The sequence below is a fragment of the Notothenia rossii genome (assembly GCF_949606895.1).
Source record: "Notothenia rossii genome assembly, chromosome: 11".
Lineage (NCBI taxonomy): Eukaryota > Metazoa > Chordata > Actinopteri > Perciformes > Nototheniidae > Notothenia > Notothenia rossii.
This window is the reverse complement of record NC_136910.1, coordinates 45064256-45090499: the sequence shown is the minus strand read 5'-3', so window position 1 is coordinate 45090499 and position 26244 is coordinate 45064256. Positions and strand designations below refer to the sequence as shown.

The 26244-nt window shown below is 41.7% G+C and overlaps 1 protein-coding gene across 4 annotated transcripts in view; it reads right to left on the bottom strand.

The window, feature by feature from the left end:
* Positions 1–829: 829 nt before the first annotated feature.
* The window catches only part of nup214 (nucleoporin 214), a 34975-nt gene continuing 9560 nt past the window's right edge, over positions 830–26244 (bottom strand). Inside the window, exons 12-36 of one of the 4 annotated variants that reach the window (XM_079657307.1) lie at positions 25503–25953; positions 25283–25419; positions 25086–25180; positions 24119–24202; positions 23569–23718; positions 23185–23343; positions 22986–23089; positions 22711–22896; positions 22362–22450; positions 22184–22267; positions 20989–21291; positions 20168–20323; positions 19704–19815; positions 14399–14462; positions 13730–13793; positions 13463–13547; positions 10774–10826; positions 9196–10680; positions 7925–7989; positions 7647–7833; positions 7333–7485; positions 5002–5173; positions 3707–3855; positions 2969–3008; positions 830–1426 (exon numbers count right to left, since the gene is read on the bottom strand). In XM_079657307.1, the coding sequence (XP_079513433.1) occupies positions 1390–1426; positions 2969–3008; positions 3707–3855; positions 5002–5173; positions 7333–7485; positions 7647–7833; positions 7925–7989; positions 9196–10680; positions 10774–10826; positions 13463–13547; positions 13730–13793; positions 14399–14462; positions 19704–19815; positions 20168–20323; positions 20989–21291; positions 22184–22267; positions 22362–22450; positions 22711–22896; positions 22986–23089; positions 23185–23343; positions 23569–23718; positions 24119–24202; positions 25086–25180; positions 25283–25419; positions 25503–25953 (4664 nt within the window). In that variant the 3' untranslated portion in view covers positions 830–1389. The remainder of the gene's footprint in view (positions 1427–2968; positions 3009–3706; positions 3856–5001; positions 5174–7332; positions 7486–7646; positions 7834–7924; positions 7990–9195; positions 10681–10773; positions 10827–13462; positions 13548–13729; positions 13794–14398; positions 14463–19703; positions 19816–20167; positions 20324–20988; positions 21292–22183; positions 22268–22361; positions 22451–22710; positions 22897–22985; positions 23090–23184; positions 23344–23568; positions 23719–24118; positions 24203–25085; positions 25181–25282; positions 25420–25502; positions 25954–26244) is intronic. The other 3 variants (XM_079657308.1, XM_079657310.1, XM_079657309.1) reach the window with 3 other exon arrangements.

The window sequence follows — 26244 nt, the reverse complement described above, 5'->3', positions numbered from 1 at the left end:
CAACTGTAATTCTTTACCTGAGACATCAAAGAGCGGGGTACTGATCAAACAGAATTGTGATCATCTACTTAAACAATATATATAATGTATGAATATCCATTTATTATTCACTTCTTCAAAGCTTAAGCAGGTAGATTACTGTTGATTTCTATCAAAGTCTATTGGGGAATGTGGATTGGACCATTTGGGCATGTGGGTGGGTTCAGGTCACATTTTATGACCGGGACATTCCCGTGCCCACTTCCCCACGATCAGGACCACCCGTCCGCTGGAGCGCGAGATAAGGATGGATGGAGTGACAGTGACATGCTCCACAGCCATAAGCCGGGAATGTCATTCTTTCGATGGTGGCCAAATACCACAACATGGAGGCTCTGATACGAGTTCCTCATCAGCATTCTCCCGCAGCCTGATTTAGCTCTGAATGCCAGTCAATGGATTCCAGACTGAAGACGGAGGAACGAGCTGCATATCAAGGAATTAGCATTAATTAGTGAACCGTGTACACAGGGCCTCAGGCGGGCTGCCATGCTATTCATCATGCCACCTCATATTAAACCGGCTTTGGTTTCACATTTTCCTCTCTGTTAAGGAAATACTGAGCAGAGTCAACTGTGAAATGCTGTTTCAATGCATGTCAAGATGTTTTAGTAAAGGGTTTGTGAATCTTTAGCCCAATCAAATGGCGGAAAACCAAAGTATAAAGTACGAGAAATTATGTTTCAGTTCTCTAATGAGCAGGCTTTAGATCTTTTTTAATGCTTTTAGCTTTCTGCCTTTCAAATTATGATGAACGCTTAATTAATAAATACAATTTTGAATAGACAAATAATTTGAGAAATGTCATTTATTTCCATGTTTTCATGTAAAAATATACATCAAGCGGGGATTTATTGCAAAAATCATTTGAAAATGAAAATATAACTTTTTCACCTTAGATCACAATTCTTTGGAATTTAATTAAATCTACAGAACTACTGAGAGAAACTACTTGCATCTGAGTTTCTTTAGCCATGCTGAAAACACAATTTCCAAAAATGAAAAGGAAGTGTCAACTGTTCAGACGCTTGAATGATTTTAGGTTAATGGTTATATGTTTAAAAAAGTGCAGGAACAAAAACTTAAAAATGCTGGACGAAAAATGAACCAACAATCAAACAAACAAAGGACAATTCTGTAAACTGCATCAGCGAGTTACAATGTCCTATATTTTCTGAAGAAGGTGGTGAGCTTGTTTTACACAGTCTATGGTTTGAACAGGTAGTGATGATCTTTGAATTCCCTTTATTTGACTCGAATGCAACACACTCTTCTCTCTTTACCCATTATGTGGCACACTGAGCTTGATTGCAGAAAGTACTGTAGCAGTGACGTGGAGCTTTAATAAAACTAGCTTCTCCAACTGGCAAATGTTTGAGCACTTGATCTGGAAGAAGAAATGACACACAAAGCAGAGAGGGAGGGATTATTGAAAAAGCCACCAGTGGTAGCTTGATTATAAGATTTACAACAAGAGCTTTACAATTCTCCTTTTGATGTTGTGGTGCGGTTATTAAAATACTGCATATTGGATCTGGATATTTCTGTCAACATAAGGATGATTTAATAAAATGGTTGGAACACAAATTAGATTTTTGAAAGAAGAGTATAGGAAGAAAGGACAAACAAACACACAGTAGAGCTGTACAGATACACACACAAATACACACCTAATGTGTTCATATATTAAGATGTTGAACACAATGGATTTAGGTTGGAAATATAAGTTCTGATAACCGGTTGTCTTATTACTTTTTTTGTGGGCTGTTAATATGTGCCAGTGTTTCCCATACATTGATTTATTTGTGGCGGGCCGCCACAATTAAATATCGTCCGACACAAATGGATCTCATAAAAAAAAAAAAAAATTTTTTTTTTTTTGGTGGTCTAATCGATAGTGAGCTGGTCTGATGATCGGAACGTTGCGAGTTCAAATCCTGCCTGGAACACCACTACTAGTGTGCCCTTGAGTAAGGCACTTAGCCCTCGGTTACTCCAGGGAGAATGTCCCTGTAATTGGTCATTGTAACTCGCTTTGGAATAAGGCGTCTGCTAAATGCCTAAATGATATTTTTGGGAGAATAAACCCCACAGATCCTCAACTCCAGTGTGTTTCACTCATTAACAACGCAACACAGAGCAACAAGAACGTTGTCTACAGCAGCCATGAACTCGCATGTTGGGGGGGTGCGGTGCCCCCACAAATAGAATCGAATTCTGTGGGAAACACTGTGTGCGTCAAAATGTTTTGAGTTTCAGTTATGAATTAAAGCAACCTGTTTTGCATATTCGCAAGAGAAAACGAATAATGCAATCCAATAAAGCATCCCAGCTCAGTAAAGAAACACAATAAGCATTAGGATGAATGTACTATTGGACAAAGTCCCAAAAGAAATGAGTAAAAACGACGGAGAGAGGAAGATTATTAACAACATGGGAATGCGTCCAAAAAGCTTTGCCCGCCCTCGACACACTCCTGCACACTTCACAGGGCATTCCACTGGAACACACCCCGGGGAACATGGCCGCCATGTGACACGCAGCAGCAAGATGAAAATGTAATCACAAGGGGGCAATTAGTAAGAAAGTTGGACTAAAGCATTCATTCATGCACCACCCGTTTCAGGGACAGCGTCTTCCACAGGGGTCAGACTGATTTATATTTAGTATGGGCCGCTGTTTATTGCTTTATTTATTGGATCATCTTTTAAGGCAAGCTTTAATAAATCATTTCCTCCCCTCCCTAATTCAATACGGGGAAATAGCAACAAAGAGAATCGACTCAGCGAATAAGGAGACAAAGAATTCATTCAGAAAGGGTCTGTGGGGAATCGGGCTGTTGAAGATATTTGAGCTTCACTACAGACACAGTGCGCTGCTGACAGGGAGGAGAGACATGTGGGTCTGTATTCCCGCACAAATAACTTACTGGTTAGCAGAGCCAAAGGTGTTTGGGTGTCCGGGGAATCCTAGGAAATGAAAAAAAAAAAGGGGTTAGTTGGGTGATTGCAGCAATCAAATATATGAAAACAGCCAACCAATGCAATTTAATTTCAAAGCATGAGTCATCCATAACAAACACATCTATGGTGCTGTGTACGTAAACCCTGAGTCAGGCAAAGCTTTGCTTCAAAGGACTTTGGAAGATAGAGACGGAAAGGGCACAGAAAGATAAATATATGAAGGGTGCAGTTGGATGGTGTGATTTACAGTACGTATATGGTTCATGAAAAAGCCTTAAAAAGCAGAAAGGAAGTAAAGGTGATTTCACACAGAAATGTGGTTCTGAATATTCTGTTATTTTTTTTAAAACAGTAAATCTTTTTTTTATTATTTCATTACTTTTGTTATAAAAATTAATAGTGAATGTCTGCATTTCAAGGTTCTTAAAATCACCCTCAAAGAAATGTGAGTGTCAATGCGTAGTGGAAGGTAAAGTCAAATGTACTGTAAGATGAAAAGAAGGAAAGTCTGATCTTAAAAAGGTAAAAAATGCTGAGTCGTCATAACTATTCAAATGTACTCATGTTGGGAGGACTGCATACCAAGTACCCTTGAGACACTGACTGCAGCATACTCTATGTAGAAGTGCTGGGAAGGACATTTGAAGATGATGATGATGAGGTAAGAATAGGGACAAACAGAGCCTCTAAAGCAGTAGTCTCACCTCCCGCCTGCTGTGGCTGCTGTCCAAAGCCGGAGAAACTGCTGGGCTGAGTCCCAAACCCAGGGCTCTGCTGGGCCAGGCCCCCGAACGACGGAGCGCTCTGATTGGCTAGGGACCCAAAGGATGGGCCGCTGGGTGGTGAGGCAAACCTGAAAACAGAAGCAGACACAGATGTTGTGACTTGGTAGGAGTAACCAGAAGCTACAACTGCTAACTACTTAATTATTTTCAGATTTTAAAGGGGTGTGTGACAAACACTAAACCATGCGGCTCAATCCCATTTTACAGCTCTGCTTCATTTATAATGTCTTTGTACTAAGAAAGAAGATAAAAGAGAGAAATTACTGATGCTACAATCCAGAAGGGGTCAGACTGTGTGTGTGTGTGTGTGTGTGTGTGTGTGTGTGTGTGTGTGTGTGTGTGTGTGTGTGTGTGTGTGTGTGTGTGTGTGTGTGTGTGTGTGTGTGTAAGAGTGAGAGACGGGTTTAAGCGATAATCCCACCCATGGACTCTGAGGGAGAGAACAGGGAGAATAAGCAAAACGGGGGGGGGGGGGGGGGGGGGGGGGAGAGAGAAGTTTAATCTGCAGGCAGCCTGACCCGCAGTGAGATTATGCGAGTGGAATAATCGAGCCGTTCTGCACAGAGCTGCATAGTTTTGGGAGCAAAGCCGTGCTCTCTGTAATACAACGCAGAAAGAAAATAAATGTATGAATAATCTGGAGAATTAGAGTGGGAATTAAAGGAGGGAGGAAAAAAGCTTTTCCAGAACGTTTAATTCAGATTTAATTGAAAGTCTTTTCAGGTGAGGTGAGAAGAAAATATGTGTGTGTGTGTGTGTGTGTGTGTGTGTGTGTGTGTGTGTGTACGTGTACGTGTGACAGTGTGAAAGCATTCTCCCTTATTCAATTAATAAAGTTTCAGGAGGGCTATTTAAAAATGTCCTGATTTGTTGAATCACATCATCACTATAATGTCAATACATGGTTTAACAATGTGAAAGCTGCTCTTCGTTTGCTTCATGACTCTTAGTGACGGTGCACGGAGAGAGAGAGAGAGAGAACACACAGATGTTCTGACTCCCAAAAAAAAACCTGGTGAAACTGACATTCAGTATTTTCAAAGAAAACATCTGAATGCAAATTAGACAACATGTCAAATTTGATTTTACATATTGCCAAGTGCATCCAGATATATTCCATAAAAAATGCATTTATTTCTCAATAAATGAACAATGTTGTCTTACAAATATATTTGTATTACTTATATACACACAGAGTTTATTAAGTTTCTCACCCAAACCCTCCCATGCTGGAGGCCGTTGTTCCCTCTCCGAACACTTTACTAGCCGAGGGCACCATTGGGTTGGCGAAGGAAGGGGTCGATCCGAAAGATGCTCCACCACCAAAAGCTTGGGAACTCCCAAAGGAAGGGGGGCTCCCAAACACCGGAGCACTGCCGAAACCACCTGTAGGAGGAAAATGGATAAGGCCTTAAAAAGGTTTTGTAACAGAAAGCAGTGAAACATATGGGGAGTTAGACCGGCCTCAGCACTATTTCTATAAAGAAAATATATATTTTTCAAAGGGTCATGGTGCAGCTTAGTTACAGGATATTTCACCCATGTGGAGGGGGTTTTCTTTTCATGCAAGGCTGAACAGTTCTGCTTGGACGCCTGTGTAAATATATGAAATAACTACATACTAGGGATGCCGGAAACTGACCATGATTAAAATCGGACAGCCCTGGTGAATAATAATCGATTATTCGACGCCCGACGCCCCCCCCCCCCCCCCGCGGGAGAGGAAAAAAAAACTCTTGCATATGACCTCATTTGCACTTGTCAGTTTGAAGTAGTTCCACGAGTTACTCTTCTTTCCTTTGTTCATCTTTAGTTGTGTTCTCACTCCAATAAATCAATCGCACGTGTGACGGAGAGGGAGGGGGGGGGGCGTGGTCGGTGTTTAGCAGTCTGCACTCTGCGCAGCCTGCGCTGCTGGCTTCCTCCAAGTTTACAGTAAAACAAACTGGTGGTGTGACCAATGGCCATTTACAATTATTAATACTTTTACTATTATTAGCATTAGTCTATATTTTGGTTGAAACTAAGCCAGGAAAAAAACAAAACATAAATAATAATAAAAAAATATATAAATAAAACCGAATTTTAAAAATAATTTTCGATTATGGAGACTGTAACGAATATTCGAAAAATCGCTGGCATCCCTACTACATACAGTCCACATGTAAGGGGTTGACACTACCTAAAGGTAATACATGTACACACGTAAATAGATACAAAAATGTTGGTAAACACATTTCTTATATAAGTGAATACGTTTCCCTACTGTATCTCACAAGAAAGTGTCTGACCATGACAAATGCAGTTACGGGATTTTGTCTTTTTGTGTACATTGAAGTATGTTTTGGAACGGCACACTGCGACAGGTTGAAAACAGGATATTCACACCAGCTCAGAAACTTAGAGGTGGGAGTGGTAGGGGAGAAAGAGAGTTCTGAAATTACAGCCTGGCTAGCAGCATGCCGCAGTAAATAATTGATTGAGCTAATGTAACAAGATTACATTCCCTCTACATTCACCAGTGATAGGGCACGAGAGAGCCAAGTATTACCAATATCCCAGCTAAATGATACCTTGGACGTCTACTAAAACACAGACGTTTTTGTAACCAGACATTTAAAAATGACAGAAGCTCAATTTTAAAATCTAAGTTATCTATTTGCTTAAACTTGCTCAACAGCTAGTTAATTTGCAATTGATCCACTCTAAATAATCAACCATAAAGACCAAAGCCAAATGAACCAAATGGCAGAAAATGTTTTTTTCAGCTTCATAGATATAGATATAGTTTACATTTATAAACATGACGTTGGATTTAGAAAAACTGGGATGATCTTTTTTTTTTTTTTTTTACCTTTTCCGATAATTTGATATACCACACAATTAATTGGTTAGTCTTTAAAATAATTGTTAATTGCAGCACTCTAAACTTTTTTTTACCCATAACATCGCATCTCTATTGAATGGCAGTCTTGAAAACAATCGATCTTAAAGAGATAATGTGACACTTTCTGTGTTTGAAATATGCGGCAGTACTGCGAGTACTGTTAGAGGTAACATTGCATCAGCAGTACTGTGGCAGGCAATGCCAGACTGCCTCACTCCCTGCTCTGCTGGGGCGAGGAGATAAGGGCACTTGCTGTAGCTCAGGTGATAAAGGAGAATGCAATGTCAAGAGTCAGCTGATGTATAAAAGTCAACTTTGTAAAGGTGCTTCTATTACAGCCACCGCACTATCACTGATCCTCACACATCACTAGCCCAGAGCCTCTGAGCCAGACCCCAAACATGTCAAACAGAGAACACCAAACACCACTAATCCAGATACATGTGTGGAAGGGTGAAATTATGATCTAATACCAGAACTGTTTACATTTTTTAGGCCTTTTGCTCAATTTTAATTAAGCATTGGAAACAAGCCTGGTCTGAAAATGTCAGCATTATAATTTATCTGAATAAAACATGAACTGCCAAGAGAGTGAATGACAGTAAGGAGTGAAAAACCACAGTATTATGAGAATACAAAGCAATATGAGGAGATGTACCTGATTTTGCCGGAGATGAGAAGGAGCCAAATCCCTGCGCTGCGACACTCCCTGCCCCGGTGGTGAAGGTCCCGCTGGGTTTCTGCTCCCCAAAGGAGCTCTGCCCAAAGTCAAAGGACTTGGCACTGCTTGCCCCAAACAGAGAGGGGGCACCTACAGAGGAAATGCATATACAGATACATGTGTCTTTCACGGACAGTAACATTAGGATTTGTTTCTTGTACTGTTATCAATTAGCTTCCAGTACCACTCAATCAACAATATGCTAACAGAAGGGTAAGCAATTTTTTTTTCTTCAGATTGCGTTATTCTACCTGTCTGAGCAGGCTGCCCAAATCCTCCGGGGGAAGCTCCGGTGCCGAATGGGTTCTTGTTGGCAGCTTCTTCGCTGGGTTTGCCTCCGAGTCCAGAGAAGAATCCTCCTCCAGCGGTTTGTCCCGCTGCGTTGGCTGAACTTGAGCCGAACAGATTGGCACCAGACGGCGGCTGCTGCTGCTGCTGGGAAATAAATGTTGGTTTTATAATGTGTCCAGATGTTTTTTTGTGTACAGTTCTAGTTATTGGTTACTATAAATGAATCAGTGGATTATACCTGTCCAAATACACTTCCGCTGCTCGATTGTTGGCCGAACACAGGGGCCGCAGCAGAGCCAAAAGCTGTAATAAGAGAGAGAAGAAAAATCCAGTCATGACTGACACATTGATAACAATGCACTACTAGATGTCACGTAGCCAATGATGCAACCTAAATGTTCCAGCCACCACTAAATCAATATTTTAATTATTTTCCTCCAGTGTCAAACAGAATGAGTCAGCTCTGGGAACTCAGCCCATCCCCCCCTCCCCCCTTAAAAATGTGACAAACTGTGTTTTACTGCTGGGCAGATACATTTCCGTCAGCTGTCCCAGAGATTCCCACGCTGTGTGGGGAATTTAGAGAATCTTTTGGAATGGGACAACTCCCCTCATGCCACCCTTGTTACTCAGACTGCTGCACCCCCCCCCCCCAAATATCAGAGCCAGCCCCACACCCCCAGCCAGGCAATGAAAGAGTGATGATGGCCTTTTGACCAAAGAAGTGTAACATTTGACCTTCAACCCCTCCAAATGTGTGGGAAGGTCCGCTAAATGAGTTGAATGTTTCTTACAGCCCACTGCCCATAATACAATTAAGGGGTTAGCTGAGGTTGTGAGCTTCAATATTGTCAGAGACAACTTAACTATGTGTAGATGTTCAGTTCTCATTAGTACATTTAACGACGCTTTGAAGGGACGACAACATCCCCGACTTGTCTTTACAGCTGATTGTATTTCATTTTGAGAAACGTGCATACCCAATTACGTTACAAACCTAAAATGTGTAATTTTCCTACAAAACGGCCACATGATTTCCTATATGAATATAGTACTCAAGATACTGTTTCGAGGTCCATTAATGTAATGAGTTGTGTCAGGTTCAGTTTAGCACTAGCCATTCAAGTGACATTGATACTATACTTTGTTAAGCCATAAACATGGAAGAAAAATAAAAAAATAAAACATTTGGACAAATCCAACAGGGATATAAATCTTCTCTCTGGCTGATTGTGTCACTTCAGGAGTTACATTTCCAGTTTTTATGCATATCAATAATCTTAAACTAATAGTTTTGAGCCAGAACTTCAAGTATTTGTACCTTGTTATAAAATTAAATGTGCTAAATATAGTAACGAACGCTGTTAGCTCCATGTTTAACACACACATTTAACAACATCTAATGATTGGGATCAAAGCCAAATAAACTTCACTGGGAATTGGGACATCTCTATTCTTTAAGAATCATATTTTACAAATGAGCATTAAGATCTAAAAGTGCAGACTCACTCTCACCTGAGGGCTGTCCAAATCCAAATCCTGTAGATGAAGATGTGGTGGTGTTACTCCCAAACACAGGCCCTGGCCCAAATCCAGAGCTCTGGCCAAATGCCGGTGCTGTGGTTTGTCCGAACAGTCCTGCCCCGGTGCTGCTGACTGTGTTGGCGCTGCTTGTGCCGAAGGAGAAGGAACTGGCATTGGTGGCAGTGGCGGCACCGAAGAGACTTCCTCCAGTAGTTGCGCTGTTAGAACTCGCACCAAATGCAGATTGGCCAAAAGAAAAGCCGCCGGGTGTTTCAGTGTTGGTGGCAGGTTGGCCGAAGCCACTCACCTGGCCAAACACAGAATTTCCAAAACCAGGTGCAGAGGGTGTACCAAACGCAGTTGAGCCAAACCCTTGGGCTGACGGGGCAGAGGAAGCTGGAGGGACAGTAGGTTGCCCAAACACAGTGCTAGCAGTAGTAGCTGTGCTAACAACAGTGGAGGTAGGGGTGGTGCCTGCAGCGGCAACTGTGCTGATAACTGGTGTAGCTCCGAGGGAACTGCTGTCCGTTATTGTGGGGGTCGTTTGAGTGAAAATGGAGCCTGGTTTGTCAGAACTGGGCACCTGGAAGGCTGTTGGAGCTACAGCAGGGGTGGGTGCTACAGCAGGGGTGGGTGCTACAGCAGGGGCGGGCACAGGACTAGCGGTCGTGGTGCTGTCTGGGGGGGCTTCTGTTGTGGGAGCCGCACTGGCTGGTGGGACTGCATCAGCTGGGGCGGTGAAATATGAGGGAGGGTATGAGGGAGGGTATGGGGGCGGGGAGGTTGCGGCCAAAGGAAGTGAGGGCGATGGTGCTGTAATCGCTGTGGTTTCTGAGGCAGCTGCATCCTCTGCGGGCTCGGGGGCTGCAGGGGGGCTGGGGCTCTCTACAGCTGGAGGTGGGGTGGGTTCATAAGGTGGTGGGGAACCTTTCTGCTCCTCTGAAGGGTCTGGAGAAGCCGCAAGAAGACTGCTGAAAGACGTAGGTGAAGCCAAGGCCGTTAAACCGGACTGAGGGATGGAGAAGGCCGGCTTGGGGTTTTGTTCAGGGGGCTTGAACAAACTCCCTGACGCTGCCCCCTTGGAAAGGTCCGCTCCTGCAGAATCGTCTGCAGACTTTTGTGGGCCTGGAGCAAAGCTAAACTGCGCCGCTCCCTTGCCTAGACCGAGTCCAGCTTCCCCAAAGCTAAATGAGCCAGCGGTGGGTTTGGCAGATGCATCTTGGGCTTCTTCTCCATGGCCCACACGTAGTCCGGAGAAGATGCCCAGAGTTTCCCCCCCAATGGGCTTCAGGGGCTGTGGCTCTGTCCTCAGGGCCGGTTTGTCTCCTGACATGTTTAGGGGCAGGGTAGGGGAGGCGGTGCCGAGAGCAGGGGAGGGAGACTTTGGGGTGAGGGAGAATGGCTCCTCTGCCGACTGGCCAAACATCATCTTACCATTTCCACCAAAGGAGAATTTATTCGCATCGTTAACTGGAAAGACATAAACAAAAGTCATTGAATGTGTGGCCATTTGACATCGGCCTCATAACGATCCGCTACAAAGCTACTTTATTGTTTGTTTACCTTGTGGCACTCCAGCTGCCGGTGTAACAGAAGAAAAACTGTAGCCAGTGGCCCTGCAAAATAAATTAAAGTCTGAATGAACCAACAGTAAGAGCATCCTGGCTTGGAAACTGGATGGTGACAACGTTCCAGTCCCTGATAGACCACAAAAAACTAGTTTACCCCCTCAGCCTTGCCAAGCTACCGGACCCCCAACTGCTCTGACACCTCTTGATTACTACATGTGTTTGTGCATGTGTGTATTTCTGGTGTAATGTATATACTGTAACAACCAAGTGAATATTCAACTTCCCCTTGTAGGAGTAATAAAGTATGTGTTTTTCTTCTTCTGTGATGTAACTTATTTCAAACTGAAACAGAACAAGGGAACACAGTTGTATCATAGTGATCGTCACACCCACAGATTATCAGTCAGGGACAGAGGGAGACATCATAATTGGAAAAGCTGATGTTTTGCTACTTGTGCGAGGGGTTTTGATAATATTCAAAATGTTTTAAATGTTTTTGAGACTTTGACTTTCTACTTAGTCTAAACAACAAATACATTTCTGAACATATAAGAGACTCTTATGCTGCGTTCGCACCGGACGTGATGCGAATATTCGCATCGCTCCAATCTCCAAAAGTTTCACCGCGGCTTGCAGTTTGTTTTATCGCGTCATTCAAAAACAGACATACCGTTGACGCGCCGCGCCGTTGACGGACAGTTGAGGTTGTTTACACTTCCATGCAAGATCGTTTTGGTTATTTCTGTCCTTGACTATGGAGGATATAACAACTATTGCTGCTTTGTACCTTCTGTGGAAGTCCTACAAACGTAGCAACAAACGCCGCTCTGTCTGGGTTCTTATTCTCCTCCAAGCCAGCTCCTTTTTGTTGCGGTCCCGGTAGATATAGGCTACGACATTGTATCGTAAACCTCCGGGAACCCACTCACAGCCACAACGATCATCTCTTCCATCTTTACAACTGATCAACAGCAAGACCTCAGAGGGACGTCAGAGGGAATCCCAACGTTGATTGGCTTTTGCGAGAACGCGTCACGTGAATTTGACGCTCGAGTTGAAAAAAAAAAAGTTCTCTCGCGTTTGCCCCAGCCCCTTCAAATATCCTCAATCGCGTGATTTGGGCCCGTCCACCGCTTCATGCGCGCCGTCGGAGCGAATTCGTGTCTGTCCGCGTCTCTGCATTGACTTTACATGTAATCGCGCTACCCCCAAAAATCGCATCGCGTCCGGTGTGAAAGCAGCATTATATGTCCATAAATATAAAATACACTATTTGTTTACTCGTTTTTAGGGATGCACAATATTGTTTTTTTGAAACCGATACCGATAACTTCCTGCTTCTCAAGACCGATACCGATAACCGATAATAATATAATATATATATATATATATATATATATTAAATGTACCTGTAGTTTTTTTCACACCTGGTGGTAAAAAAGACTAGTAGTGAGCAAGTGACATGAGCATTACTACTATGAACAAAACAAAGCCAAGAACAGTTTCAAAAGCCTCGTCGATAGGTAAAAGCCCCGGTGCCTTTGCAGCTGGCTTTGGATTCGCCACTAGTTTTCGTACGCTTTTAACACACCATCGTAGCAATGGCGATGTTTCAGTTGACTAATCAGGTTGGAAGTATTATAGCTTGTTGCCTTTTTCCCTCCTCGTGGAACTTCTGCATTGCATTTGTAAATACAAATAGCAAGCGAACTATCTAACTCTGAAACTTTGAAATAGTCCCATACTACCGACGACATGTTTGTTTACTGTCCTGGCTTCACGGCCGCACACCATTTACGTCACAGCCAGGCATGAGTTACGGCCCGTCTACACTACAGGCATCGAAAAATGCTTTCAACGCTTCGTCCATTCACTTGAATGGGGTGACATAGTAGATTTTGAATCTTCGCTGAACTGCATTGTGGGGAGCATGGCATGGCTTTGCAAGCACCACGAGCATCTATCGGCTCGATGCTTGGCATCAGCCAATCAAATCTCGTTTATGCAAATCCCGCCAGTGCAAGCGCTAGCCGATCAAACCGCGTGCAAGCTGGGAGAGCCAGACCGCAGTTCATTTCCTCATATTCCAAACGAGATATTACGGTAGCAAATCACCCCGTTCTTTACGACCAGAACTATTTACCGGGATACAAACCGGAGGAACCAGGCATGGAGGGAGGTGGCAGAGACAGTGGGTGAAACTGGTAGGTGTTTCGCCTGTTTGGAGAGTTTATATCCAGTTTACTCCGTTTTAACATTGCTATTGCTTTGTATGTCGGGGGCGGGAGATTCATGTGATTGGTTGTTGGTCGCAAAAAATCGCCAAGCTTCAGACACGCCCAGCTTCAACATTTTTTGATGCCTGTAGTGTAGACGGGCCTTTAGGGAGCGCTGGATTTGTGAAAAACTCCCCTCTTCCTAAACCACTAATACCACAGTACTGGCAAAACAGGAGGAGCCGAGTGAAAAACAAGCGCCCCTCATCCCAATCAACCCACACTGCAGTATTTTATTAATTTTTTTACCCCAAAAATATATTGTATATTATCGGGGCTATCAATACTTTTATCGGGTTTATCGGGATGACGTCATAATTCCTAATATCGTACCGATAATAATCGTGCACCACTACTCGTTTTATATATTTCTGAATGCTTTTTAATTTTCCCAAGTTGACCCACCCTGATGCGAAGGAGAAACCTTTGCTGGTGTTTAGCTCTGCGGTGCTAGCAGGAGCCACTGGAGCCTCTGTTTTGGATGATTGACCTGAGAGAGACAACATTATTAAGTAAATAAAAATCTAACAGATAAGGTGTAAAATTGTACATATTGTTAATAACTACAAGCAGTGATCTTTAAAGTATTTCATGCATTCATAGAAAACAAATCTGGGCAGTAATGATGACGAATCGTGTGTATATTATGCACGATGTCCAGGCGGTGCTTACCAAACACAAAGCTCGACTGTGGGTTGATTTCATTGGACATCTTCTGGAAACCTTGGCTAGGATTCTGCACAGACAGGACATACATTGGGTATTGTGCAAAACCATAATGCAGAATAACATTTAATACCATTATGTGTATGCAAACAAAGTGCTACATGTAACAGAACAGGCTTGAGTATCTTTGGGTCATTCCCATTCAGTTGAACTTGAGCCTGAACAGCGACCGAGATTTGTCCAAGGAGTTCCCTTGTCGCCTAACTGCCATTTGTAACATCAACATGGGAGGGAGCTGGGACATTTCTCACCAGTGCTGTTAATGGTCTGTCTTCACATGCAAATCTTTCAGCCAGCTGTGAAATCTCGCAAGTTGAATGTTCTTTAAAATTGCACGGAGAGGGACTTGAATACTGAGTTTAATGTTTGTGTATTTAAGTAAAAGCATGTATATGGATCAAATCACATGTATGGGTGACTGCGCTATTCAGTCGAAACTTGGACATTTCCACATCTACTGACATCATTTTCACATGATTCATCAATGTTTGATTGATTCTTAAAAAATAAGACTTGAGCCTTTCAAAAATATTTGTATTATAGTAATATAACTGTTTGATTTGACAAGAGAAAGGTAAAGCTTGGTGAGTGATGGATACTAGTTTTTGTACTCACTCGTTTGGCCTGGTGAGACGAAACTGTTGAAAAGACTGAAGCTCCTGAGTCTCCTGCTGATGAGCTGAGGAAGAGATCAAAAGGAGAAAAAGGGTAAGGTGTTTGTTTTCCATATGAAACATTACAGTTTATTTACAATTAAGGTGTACATTTCAGCAAAATGTTCACAACGAAGAATTCTTAAATTGTTTGGAACGCATATTTTGTAATTATTTTGTTTAGGTAAAAGAAAATACTTCAAGCTGGTAATCATTTGAAGAAAAAGGTGTAAAGTATTTTGGTACTATCAAATAAAAAAGGTATATTCGTGCAAAATCGAGGCCAAATGCCATTATGATTTTACTCTCACAATGCCTTGCTTGGTTTGTTTGTCCTTGTAAGCTGGCTTTATCTGGAAAAAAAAAAGCCTCAAGGAGGGAAGGCCTGTGAAATATCAAGCAAAAAAAGTGGAGCACAGCCCAGTGAAGCAGAAAGAGTGAAGTGCAAGAGACTGGAAGGGGGAAAACAAGAGACTGTGAATCATGGAATGAATAAAGAGCTTAAGCGCTTTGAGCACCAGGAAAAGCGCTTTATAAATGTAATCTATTATTATTATTATTATTATTATTAATAAAAGACATGAAGAAAGCAAAGTGAGGGGGGTAATGAACAAGAAAAGAGACAATCCAGTCTAAATATTCACACTGCTGTGTTTTCAACTATTTCTCCAACAAATTGTCTTTTTAAATTAATCAGTAAAAAATAAGGTTATAGTCAGCATTGACTTTCATCTGACCTTTTTTTTTTTACCAGCCCTAGCTCTACAATAAAAGACTGCTGGAATCTGCCAGTTGTGTGCACTGGCTAAGATTAGGTGGAGTCAGTGAACTGATAAATCGGGGCCGGGGAGACACACTCTAAACAAACACCGGACCCTCGAGGACTCGCAGTGACAGACACAGGCTACGAGACACAGTGTCTACTCACTGAATCAGAAATAGATCCGAGTGGATTCTGGCATGATTTGATGCTATATATACACACACTACATAAGATGTTAATTAGACAGGAAATATAAATATGTGACGGACTATATGTGACCTGTGCCAAATTTGATTTGATCCCAATTCAAATAAAAATGCATGAAAATAACAAAGGACGTCTCCTGACATTGAAGCTTTGAAGATCTTTACTACAACTGTTATTCTTGGTCCAAAAGTTCCCCTTTATTTAAACGAACTGCCGCGTAACCCTGTAAAGCCCAAATATAGGAAAACATTTGAACTTAATTTTTTTGAACTTTCAGATGTTGTTGTAGGGAGCCTCTGGAGCAGAAATTAAAGAGTTTTCACATTGTTTACGTTTTGGTAAGTTTTTAGGGAGATGTTGTAATATTGCAACGTTGGACTTAGGCGGGAGCAGAATTTCTGTATTTCTACTCACATTAGAGGTTTCTCAATACTCTAATTTCCCCTCCTCGACTCCTCGGTCCTTCGGTTGTGACCCGGAAATGGATTTCAGCGCGCCATGTTGAAGGACATCTCATTTCTCTAAATGCATATCGAGGACCGAGGACCGAGGACCGAGCATCGAGCATCGAGGAGGCTCTCTGGAGGAGCTATAACCAAGGAGACACTGATGGTTCCTCCACGGCTCCTCCACGGATGCATTTCCGGGAACGGTGGAAGCGTTACGCACAGCCGGACTTATCTCAGCCAATGACAGCTCTGCATGCATCCCCTGGATATTATTTTAGTAACCGCTTGAACGGCGACGCGATGCTTACATTGAGAACAGCTGTGAGGTCCGTGCAGAAAGCAGAGCAGTGTGTACAATAGATATCACTCAGTATAACAGGCCTACATTACTCTCTGTATTTGTATGCTGTAGTTTAGTAGATATCTACAAACAAAGAGTCGATATCTTTCTAAGACCATTTAGTGCTTCACATAATAAAATACACAACGGCTGTAGCCTGATTATGCTTTAGGAGCTGTAGGTGTGTGTGGTACAGTGTGTAGGTGTGTGTGTGGTACAGACTGTGTGTGTAGATGCGGCGGACAGACGGGTCTCAGTTGGTTTGGTGTCCTATGCTTACTTTTAATACTTGTTAATACAACTTTTGGCCCGTAATTTCAATTCCCCATTTCAGCGACCAGAGAGAGGGGGGGGGGGATATATATATCCAGTCTGATTGTGTTAAGTATGAGAGCACTCTCATAATAACGTGTTTGATTCTGAAATTGTTTATATTTATATAAATATATGTGTGTATATGTCCGCATCTGTAGCCTGTTATTGTCTCATTATACCGCACTGTCAATGAATCAAAGTAAATATATAAGTCGTCATGAACACGTCTGTGATCTGTCCATCAGACAGAGGAGAGGGCTGCTGTGCCTCCTGTCAAGGAGTCGAGGAGGGGAAATTAGAGTATTGAGAAACCTCTATAGTCTGAATAAATATATTGAACAACTAAGGGTTGATTTGCAGGATTGATTGCTTACTTAGCCCTATATCAGTATATAGCATGAATAAGACTCACATCAGTCATATTTTTTATGAATAGTCATTTATTAAATATGAATACAATGGTAGTCCCAAAAACAGATCCTATCGTCGGAAAAGCAGAGACGGACGTCACACTTGGTGCATTGTTTGTTTGTGTACCCTTTACTGCAGTGTCTGCAGCGTCCTCTCTTTGTCTTCACTGGAAAATGTGCCATTAGGTCCTTGCGTACATCCAGTGGAGGTTGTGATCTCTTGGATGATGCTGTGCCAGAAGATGTACACGTACCAGCGTCTGGACTTCATGGGGAACTTGTATTTGGCCGTAAACGAGTCCAACAAATCCACACCTCCCATGTACTTGTTGTAAGTACCCACAATGTAAGGCCTCTCCTATTCTACGTAGGTTCTGTTGGCTTTGTCCCAGCGTTGAATTCTCTGCACAGGGTCTGGTCCAGCAAAGGATGACACAAGTGTGACCGCTCTGCTGTCATACCATTTGACAGCACAGATGTTGTGGTTGGCCTCCACTCGGAGGTCAAAGCTTCCTCTCTGTTTTCTCTTCAAGATCTTCTCCTCTTCAAGGTTACAGTTGGGTCAGCACACCTGCCTGGCTGTTCCTACAAAATGAATCCCACGATCAAGGAGCTTCACTACCAATGGGACACAGGTGAAGTTGTAGTTGTCGGCGTAGATCTTGTAGTTCTGACCTTCTGGAAGCGTGGAGGCAAGCTTCATCACAACATCACCTGCCAATCCAAGTTCAGACTCGGCTCGTATCCCATTGACACTGCCTTGGTACAACACATCAAAGTCAAAGATCATTCCACAGATTCCAGTTCTCACCCACACTTTGAACCCCCATGGGTGTGGCTTGCCTTGCATGTATTGCTTGATGCTACTGAATTTCCCGTTGAAAGGAGTCATCATCTCATCCACAGAGTTGTGTTCTTCTGGTACCACCTGCAGGCATTTCACTCTGAATGTATCAAGCCATGGTCTGAGTTTCCAGAGTTTGTCTTTCTTTTCCATCTCTGACACTGCCAAGTTGTTTACAAAATGTAATGATGTCAACAGATATTGGAATCTGTTGCGTGCCATCACATCAGAAACAGGGGAATACCATGTGTCTGTCTCCCAATACATACGGACTCCAGACGATAACTATACCCATACATGCAGGTAAACCAGTTCAACAAGTCACACAATACTGTCTGGCTAATGGTAATAGGCTAATTATCATACTTAAAAGGGATACACCCAAGTGTCCTAAAACATTTCAGAAAGAACCGTTTCTGCCAGAACCAGAGAAGAGTTAAATGGATTGTTGTAACTAATGAACTGATAAGTTACAAGTAGAGTTTAAAATATTGCTACAGATATAATTTCACATTATATTAATTTATTCAAATCTGGTCTTAATTCAAAATCTTAACAGAGGATACATTTAGAACATAGTTATAGTGAATTATCAAAGATATTATATTTCTATTAGTGTTTTATTTCCATATGTGAACATATGGAAGGGACATTTTCATGACAGGGACACATGCTATTTTGACTACCACACTAACCCAGTGTTGTCATATTGCAAAAAAGACATAAGCTGCTCAAAATCAAATTGATGAATGTATTCAACAAAAACTAAATATGCACATGTTCTAGACAATGTAATAATCGCCCAAACATTTTTTTGAGGCATTTTACTTACTTGAATCTGAAAAATCCAGTCCAATAAAACAAAGAGATGTTGCTTGTTTGAAGATTCGGAAGTTGTGTGAGTGTATGGCTAGAGGGCAGGACCTATAAACTAGGGCTGCTCGATTATGTCAAAAATCATAATCACGATTATCTCTGGTCAATATCTATATCACGATTATTAGATACATTGACTTTGAAAACATCCATTTATTGAACTTTTAAAAAATAAATTATAATAATTTGAACAGTATGTTTTTATGTTGATTACCCTGAACTTTAAGTATAATTCAACTGAAAAACCAATAAATAAATAAATACAATTTAAATGTATATCTACATTTAAATCAATAATATCAAAAATAATAAATACCAATAAAGATCAACAAATATATTGGAGCGCAATTCCACAACCTATAACATATTTAAATATGATAACTAATGTCACTCACAACCTGTAAAGTTTAATTATACTGCTATACGCAGTACTCTTATTTTGGTAAACGAGTAGCGAGCTAAGAGGCTCCGGCTTGACGAGTTAGTAAAAGTTGACTGTACGCTAGAGACCGGAGCATGGAGGACCGGAAAATAAAGACACGGCAACTAAAGCTTCCCTTGTAACGTGTTTATATGGATTTATTAAACAGACTGCAAGTCATAACACAACCTGGCCGAGAGGGCTTTTCGGGAGGGGCGAAAGTGCACGCGCGGGCAGGATGTATAACGCAAGACAAATACAGAGCATCGTTGCAAAAGGGAATGCAGCAAAATAATCGTTTTATTTCGATTACTCTGTTTTCGCAATCGTTGCAAGCCAAAATCTTAACCGAGATTAAAATACGATTAATTGGACAGCCCTACTATAAACACATTTACTACCCAATAGCATTGTTAGGCTGAACAAAAGGACCTTTTGATTATGTAAATGTAGCCTTTAAAAAAACAAAAAACATTTACTGACTTTTTTAGGATAGCTTAAAGTAATTTTGTAAAATTACAACCTAACTTGTACTAACTTAACTTAACTTAACTAACTTACACGGTTAAGTAGATGTCTTGGCATAGCTCAAACTAAATCTGACATACCTGAACATAATTGTATATAATGTTTTGTTTTTACCTGATGATATTGGACTGTGGCATGGGAGGCCCTTTGTCCTTGAGCTCCTGGACATTGACCACCTGAGGCACGTTCTTCAGAGTGGACTCTGTCAAGGATGCACCGACAACAGCTGGAAAATAAAAACAATTATATTAAAAATAGAACATCTCAGACAGGTGATTTTGAATTCATGTTATGTTTCCACGGTGACTTTAGCACGGTTTGAATTAAATTAAAACAGTTTCAAAGTTATTGTCAGGTGTGATGGGGCAAGCCCTGTGCTGGGATGTAAAGCTATCAGGTTCACATGTTTTGTTCTGGCAGTGTGTGTCTCCCCCTGGTGAATTGCAGTGTGCATGGCAATACTTGTATTTACAAATAGCTTCTTATACACCATTACAACATATTCTGTTGACATTTCAAAATAAAGAATAACTTTCAATTGCAGTCAAAAGCCGGTGACTGCTGCATGTTCTTCCTACCTGTCTTCTGATTGGCCATCTGTCTGCGTAGGGCGGCAGTGGCTGCAGCCTGCTGCGCGGGGACGCTCCTGTCAGTCGGGGGGGCTCCATGTTTCACTGTCTTTGTGGCGAGAGCAGTGCTATCAGCCCCGCTCAGGTTAATCTTATTGCTCGGAACTGAAACATCAATACAGAGAGCAACATTTATAAAACCAAGCATGTCTACTAGTTTTAAGCAGCTGCATTCTCTGACTTTGTTTACACCTGACATTAAACTGCTTTTTTAGTCTTCCAATAACAAGAACATCAGTTCACACCTGGCATTGGATTTGACTCTAGTGACACATTGTGATTGGATCTCAATTCCCCGCTCTATTTTCTAATTAACACATACATTATATTGGTGTGCAAAGACTAAATGTGCTTTTGTTTTTAACCGGCAGGAGGCAGCAAAGTGCTTCCCATGCAGAATTCAAAACAGACAGAGTCTATACCTTGCTGTGCTCCAGGCAGACCAAACACTGCAAGAGGTTTGAATTACAAAATATATCTTTTGCAACTTTAGAACCACCGGAGACCAAAAGGAAGCACATTGGCTTTGAAAATATACTTTCCTCAATCAAACTACAAAAGATATATGGTCATATACGTTGTACCACGGCAAGAAGTACGAGTGATGAGATATGTTTTAGTGGTTGTTAATCTTGTTTAACTGTCCGCTTGTACGCTCATCACACAAGACACATTTTAAAATCAAGTGTGAACAGGGTCTGTGTTACATGTGACATTTAAAATCTCATTGTTGTTAATGCCTGACAGCTCTAACAGTGTGATCTACTCACCAGGGCTGGCAATAGGGCTGAGTCCAAAGCCCAAACCCTGCACTGAGTGCATTTTGGTCAAAGGGGTGGACTGGATGGCCCCGAAGCCCGGCTGGATAGAGGGGGTCCTCACGACTGTGGGGTGGCGGTGGGTGGACAACGCTGGATGAAGGACAGAAAGGGGAAGGGGTGCCAACTGTAGCTCCTCTTCCTCCATCTCCAAGTCAGCTGGGTGGGGCTCCAGGGACAGGGAGGACGAAGAGCTCACATCGTCCAAGTCCTCGTAGTATTTAGGGGACAGGAAGGCTGAGCGGGACAGGTTGGCTGGAAGAGAATCGATGAAGAACATTTAGAACAGAAACAACGGTGCAACTATGGCTGAATTATGCTAATATTTTTAACACTGTAATCACGTCAACATCTCATCATGAATCTCATCGACATCAAGAAGCTCCACAAATGCTGCATCTTGATAAGGTGTTTGAAGATTGGATAACATTTTTTTTTTTTGTGTTGCTTTTATTTTAGCGTATCTTGATGCCTGATTTAACGGGTTGGCAAGTTGTCTCTTTACATTAATAAAAAATCAACTTTTAACCTTTTTAAAGTGAATATTATTCATTTTTCTTTGACTGACAGGTATTTTTCCATTCAAACCTTTATTTAACCAGGTAGTCCCATTGATCTCTTTTTCAAGGGAGACCTGTCCAACATGGCAGCAAGTAGGTTACAACATGAACATAAAAAAGATAACACAAAAGGACATCGTATCTACAGGGCTACATCTACATACCTAGAGACATTGACAAGTACCAACAGTATCAAGTATCATTGCATCTATCAGAGCTTTAAAAACAGGCAGTGGAACCAATTTGCTCAGTTTCAAATATTTTTGAAGATTGTTCCAAGCAAGAGAAGCTGCGCACATAAAAGCTTTCTTCCCTAAGTCAGTCTTTGCACTTGGCACATGTAACAAAACCACATCATGTGATCTCAGGCAATAGCTACCTGCAACTCTCTGTGTGATCGGAGAGCAGATTTAAGATGGGAGTTTACGCAGCATTTGATTTCTTTTGGGATTTTTTTTAAAGCTTAAATACATTTGGAAGTTTTCAGGCAACCACACCTTAATTGTCAGTATTCCAAATGTACAAAAACAAACATCACAGGATATTAGAGTAACTTGTGGACAGGAGTTTGAGGATGACATGTGTACCTGGTGCAGTTGAGCGGACAGGAGGCATCTGCCCCTTTGAGAGGAAGTTACGCAACTGGGACTGTTTCACTGGCGATATCTTGACTGCGGGAGAAACATTTACAGTCAGTACATGTTGCAATTAAGAAATGGGATATCATTTAATATTCATATTTATAAAATATTTAAACATGGATACCTGGAGACTTGGGTTTGGGCATAGGAGGGTTGGTGTCCAGCCTGGCTTTCAGGAGTGCATCCCTTAAACTCTCAATCTCGCTTTCCAAGCTGTCGTAAAACACAGAATCAAGTAGTTAAAGTTGCAAAAAAAATATCAAACTAAGGTGAATTTATTCAGTTTAATTAATCCAAAACTACTAGATTTGATTTCTAGCCCATGCAAGTCAAGGTTAACTTGATATATAAAAGTCACTGATTCCTAAACCTACTCCGCAGTATTCTCTCTCACAATAAACTCAAAATATAAAACAAATGTATGACGGATATATTAACATTATTTCCTCCATACTGCTCATTACTGCTCATACCCAGTAGCAGTTTCTGCAGCAGCAGCAGCACTGCAGCTTATAGTTGGAGCGGTAGTCTTGTTGTAGAGGCGCAGAGAAGTGAGCTGTTTGACCAACTGGTCCAGTCTGTTCTTCTGCTGGTTGATGATGTACAGGTTGTTGGCCAACGTAGTGAACAGACCCTCACGCCCTGGCACGACCATGTGTCTGTGAAGATCATGATTTCTTTTTAGCAAATTACCCCTCAAATCTTTGTAGTATTACATTTTTCAAAGATATTTATTTATGCTTCTTACTTCTGTTTTTTCTTTTTCTCCAGGTGTTTCTCCCATTCCACATCCAACACATCATTGACATCTTCCACAGCAAACATGATGTACTGGTACAGCCTTCGTATCTCCTACATAAGGAATATAATTGATTAAATGAAGGGGAAGGGGAAGGTGATTGGTTTAAAAGATTCATGAGAAGTATTCATTTATGCAAATGTTTCACCTTGAGTCGTTCCTCGCTGCGGGGGTCCAGAGGTTTTTTGTAAAGCAGCTGTCTGTAATTTCTGTCTCTGCTCAGCTCACTCTGGGTCTTTGCCTCTTCTGCCCCAGCAAAGCCCTCCAGTAAGGTGGTCTTCAGTGTACCAATGTCCCCATGGAGAGACTGCCGATCAGAATAAACAGATTAGAAGATGCTTGCCATGATGTAATACCCTACTATAACCACATTTCAAAGTGAGCTGCAGTGCTGTTGTTTTTGGAGAAAAAAAAACATGTCTATTTAAAATAATGTAACCAAAAAGTCATTATGTTCTTTGAAGAAATAACATAATTATAACTATTTGGGGTTTCCCAGCACCATGTTTTGGTTTTCCAAACGCGTCCTTACCTCTGTTGTCTCCTTTATCTCGAGGGTGAAAATATGGAGGTCCTCTGACTCCTTCCTCAGCTCCTTCATCTCATCATTTGTGCCGACCTTGAAGTCAGCTCTAGAGCTTCGAGTCTTCAGATCATCTAACTCCTTCTGGAAGTGTGCGATCTGATGACAAGTTAAAGACATGCTTGGTTACAAAAAAATGTGAGGACTGATTTCAAAACTTGGTATTCATAAAACGCTATCTTAATTGTGACCGAGAATGAAATATTAGCATGATGGTTTGACTTATATTTAGATTTGTGTGAAATCTAGTCTACCTGTAGTCTACATGGTTATTATCATGACTTATTTATTATTATCTCTTTTACTGTTCAATCTGGATTCGTCATATCTTCATGTGACATTGGTTCTGTCCATTAATGTACGGTAGTTGAGTAAGCTAGCAGTATGTAGCTAGCATTATGCTAGTATTTTCACATATAGTTTTGGCCATGAGACTTTCAAGTTCACAAAAATTAAGTGGTGCATTGTCCTCCATCGTGTAATGTTTGATAAAACTCACCTCTTCAAATATGCCAACCATAATTGGATCAAAGTCTTTCTTTTGCTGTTGCTTCTCCAAGGCCTTGATACTAACAGCTGCCTGCTTTGAACATATTAAATCAATACAAAATACAGTAAAGTCAGTAAAAAAAAAAAAACACACACACCAACTAGTTCACACAAAGTTAGTTCAAGCAAAAATTAAATTTGCAAGCATTTCTGTAATGTGATTTAGTTACATTTGTCTTCTGTCACCTAGCGTTGATTTCAGTTGGAACATGCTGTTGCTAGTAGCAACTGCTACTGGCACAGTTCCGTGGCAGTTTAACCGACATTGCTACATCCAACAATTTCTCAGATCTGTTACTGCGACCATCTCACATGTTTTATTTATTCTCCTAATAACGTTGTTGAAGTATTATCTTAAAGGTTTTTTGATTGTGTAGTTATGAATTGTCAATTTACTGCTTAAAAAGCTAACCATTGTGCTTATTGTTATAGTACTATAATATGTACATTATTTGACTATTTGGTATCTTTTACTAGAGAGGACTGGATGATTAGTATATCAATTATCTTGGTTTTAATCCTGTTAGGATTAAATGTTGTTCTTTCGCTGGGGATTAATTTCTTTATTGTTACAGTGAGGTATATTGTCACTCATTCGCTAGTTGTTTTGTTACTGTACTGAACTATCTCAACAACCATTGTGGTCAAACTCTTATCCAAAACAGTTTAAGAATTGCTTCTTCTTAACACTTTAAAAGACAACTATGGTGTTCAACCTATGTTATTCACTTGTTTAACTCACTACACACATGGTGAGGACATGGTGAGGATTTTTCCAACTTTGGTACTACAGAGACAACAAAGTTAACATGTCCCTCTGCTGGATACATTTATCTTGACATATTTTGAGCAAAATATCAACCACCATTGAAAAGCGGTCTAGTTAACACAAACAAATCTTCATAATGAACAATGACCTGTGGTGTTTGGACGCGGCCCTGTGCAGCAGGAGCAGGCGCAGGCTTCTGGACGACTGTGGGGGGCGTGCTGATTTGAACTGGACGCACTGGAGCTGAGACACATAACGTGATTCATATCACAAACCAAGCCATGTACACTCATACACACTTGTGCAAAGAATAAAAGCAAAGGCACTGAGGCTGGACTTCCTTACCCATTACAGCTGGCGGTTTAGCGGCTGATGGTGGAGGGGCGGTCAAACTACCGGAAATGGGGGTCACTGGTTTGGGCATTGAGGGATTGAAGGAGAAAGACTGTGGAGATGGTGCTGGTGTCTCCAATGCTGTAAACCTTGGAAATGAAAATACATATGTTGTAAGTCTTTGAGTCCCAGTACGATTAGTGTGGAAAAGGTGTGAAATATAATCTGTTACCTATCAGCCAGATTCAGTTTCACTGTCGGGGAGGCAGCAGCAATACTCTGGGGTGTCGGAGTTGGAAGTGGAGATGCCACCGCTGCTGGTTTGATGGGTGGGGCGAAAGAAAAGGCTGAAGGTGCTGAAGGAGTGTCAGAGGGAGGTTTGGCAAAGGAGAAGCTGGAGGGTCCGGAGCCAAAAGGTGCGGTTGTCGCCACGGAGAAAGCTGGAGGAGCAGAGGAGGCGCAGGTAGTTGGGACAGAGAAAGCGAAGCTGGACGATGATGCCGAGGACACGGGAGGTGCGGGAGCGACGCTGAACGGGGCCGCAGAGGGAGCGGCAGCAGGGGCCAGAAGAGCGGGAGCAGCGGCTGGAGGAAAACTGAGATTTGGGAATGTCGCTGGAGCAGATGGGATGGAGGCAGATGGGATGGAGGCAGCGACTTTGGGTGGTTGGGCAGCCAAAGCACCTGTGAAAAGAAAATGTATTTGCTTTCATTTGTTCAAAAGTTGTTTTTTATTTTTAAAAGGTGGTTAAATCTAGAAGCATTAGAAAGAACACATTAATAGTTATTCCTTTCAGAGCTGAAGGGAATTTGTACAAACGTTGTTGAGGAGTTCGGCTGGGTAAAGAACAATGTTTTCCTAGCTTCATAGAAAAGTACAACTTCACAGAGTCAGACAGATCCCTGTATAAGCAAATCAACAGGTCTCACTAAATAGAAAGTAAAAAACATTAATAATTGGAAAATAAAAATGTG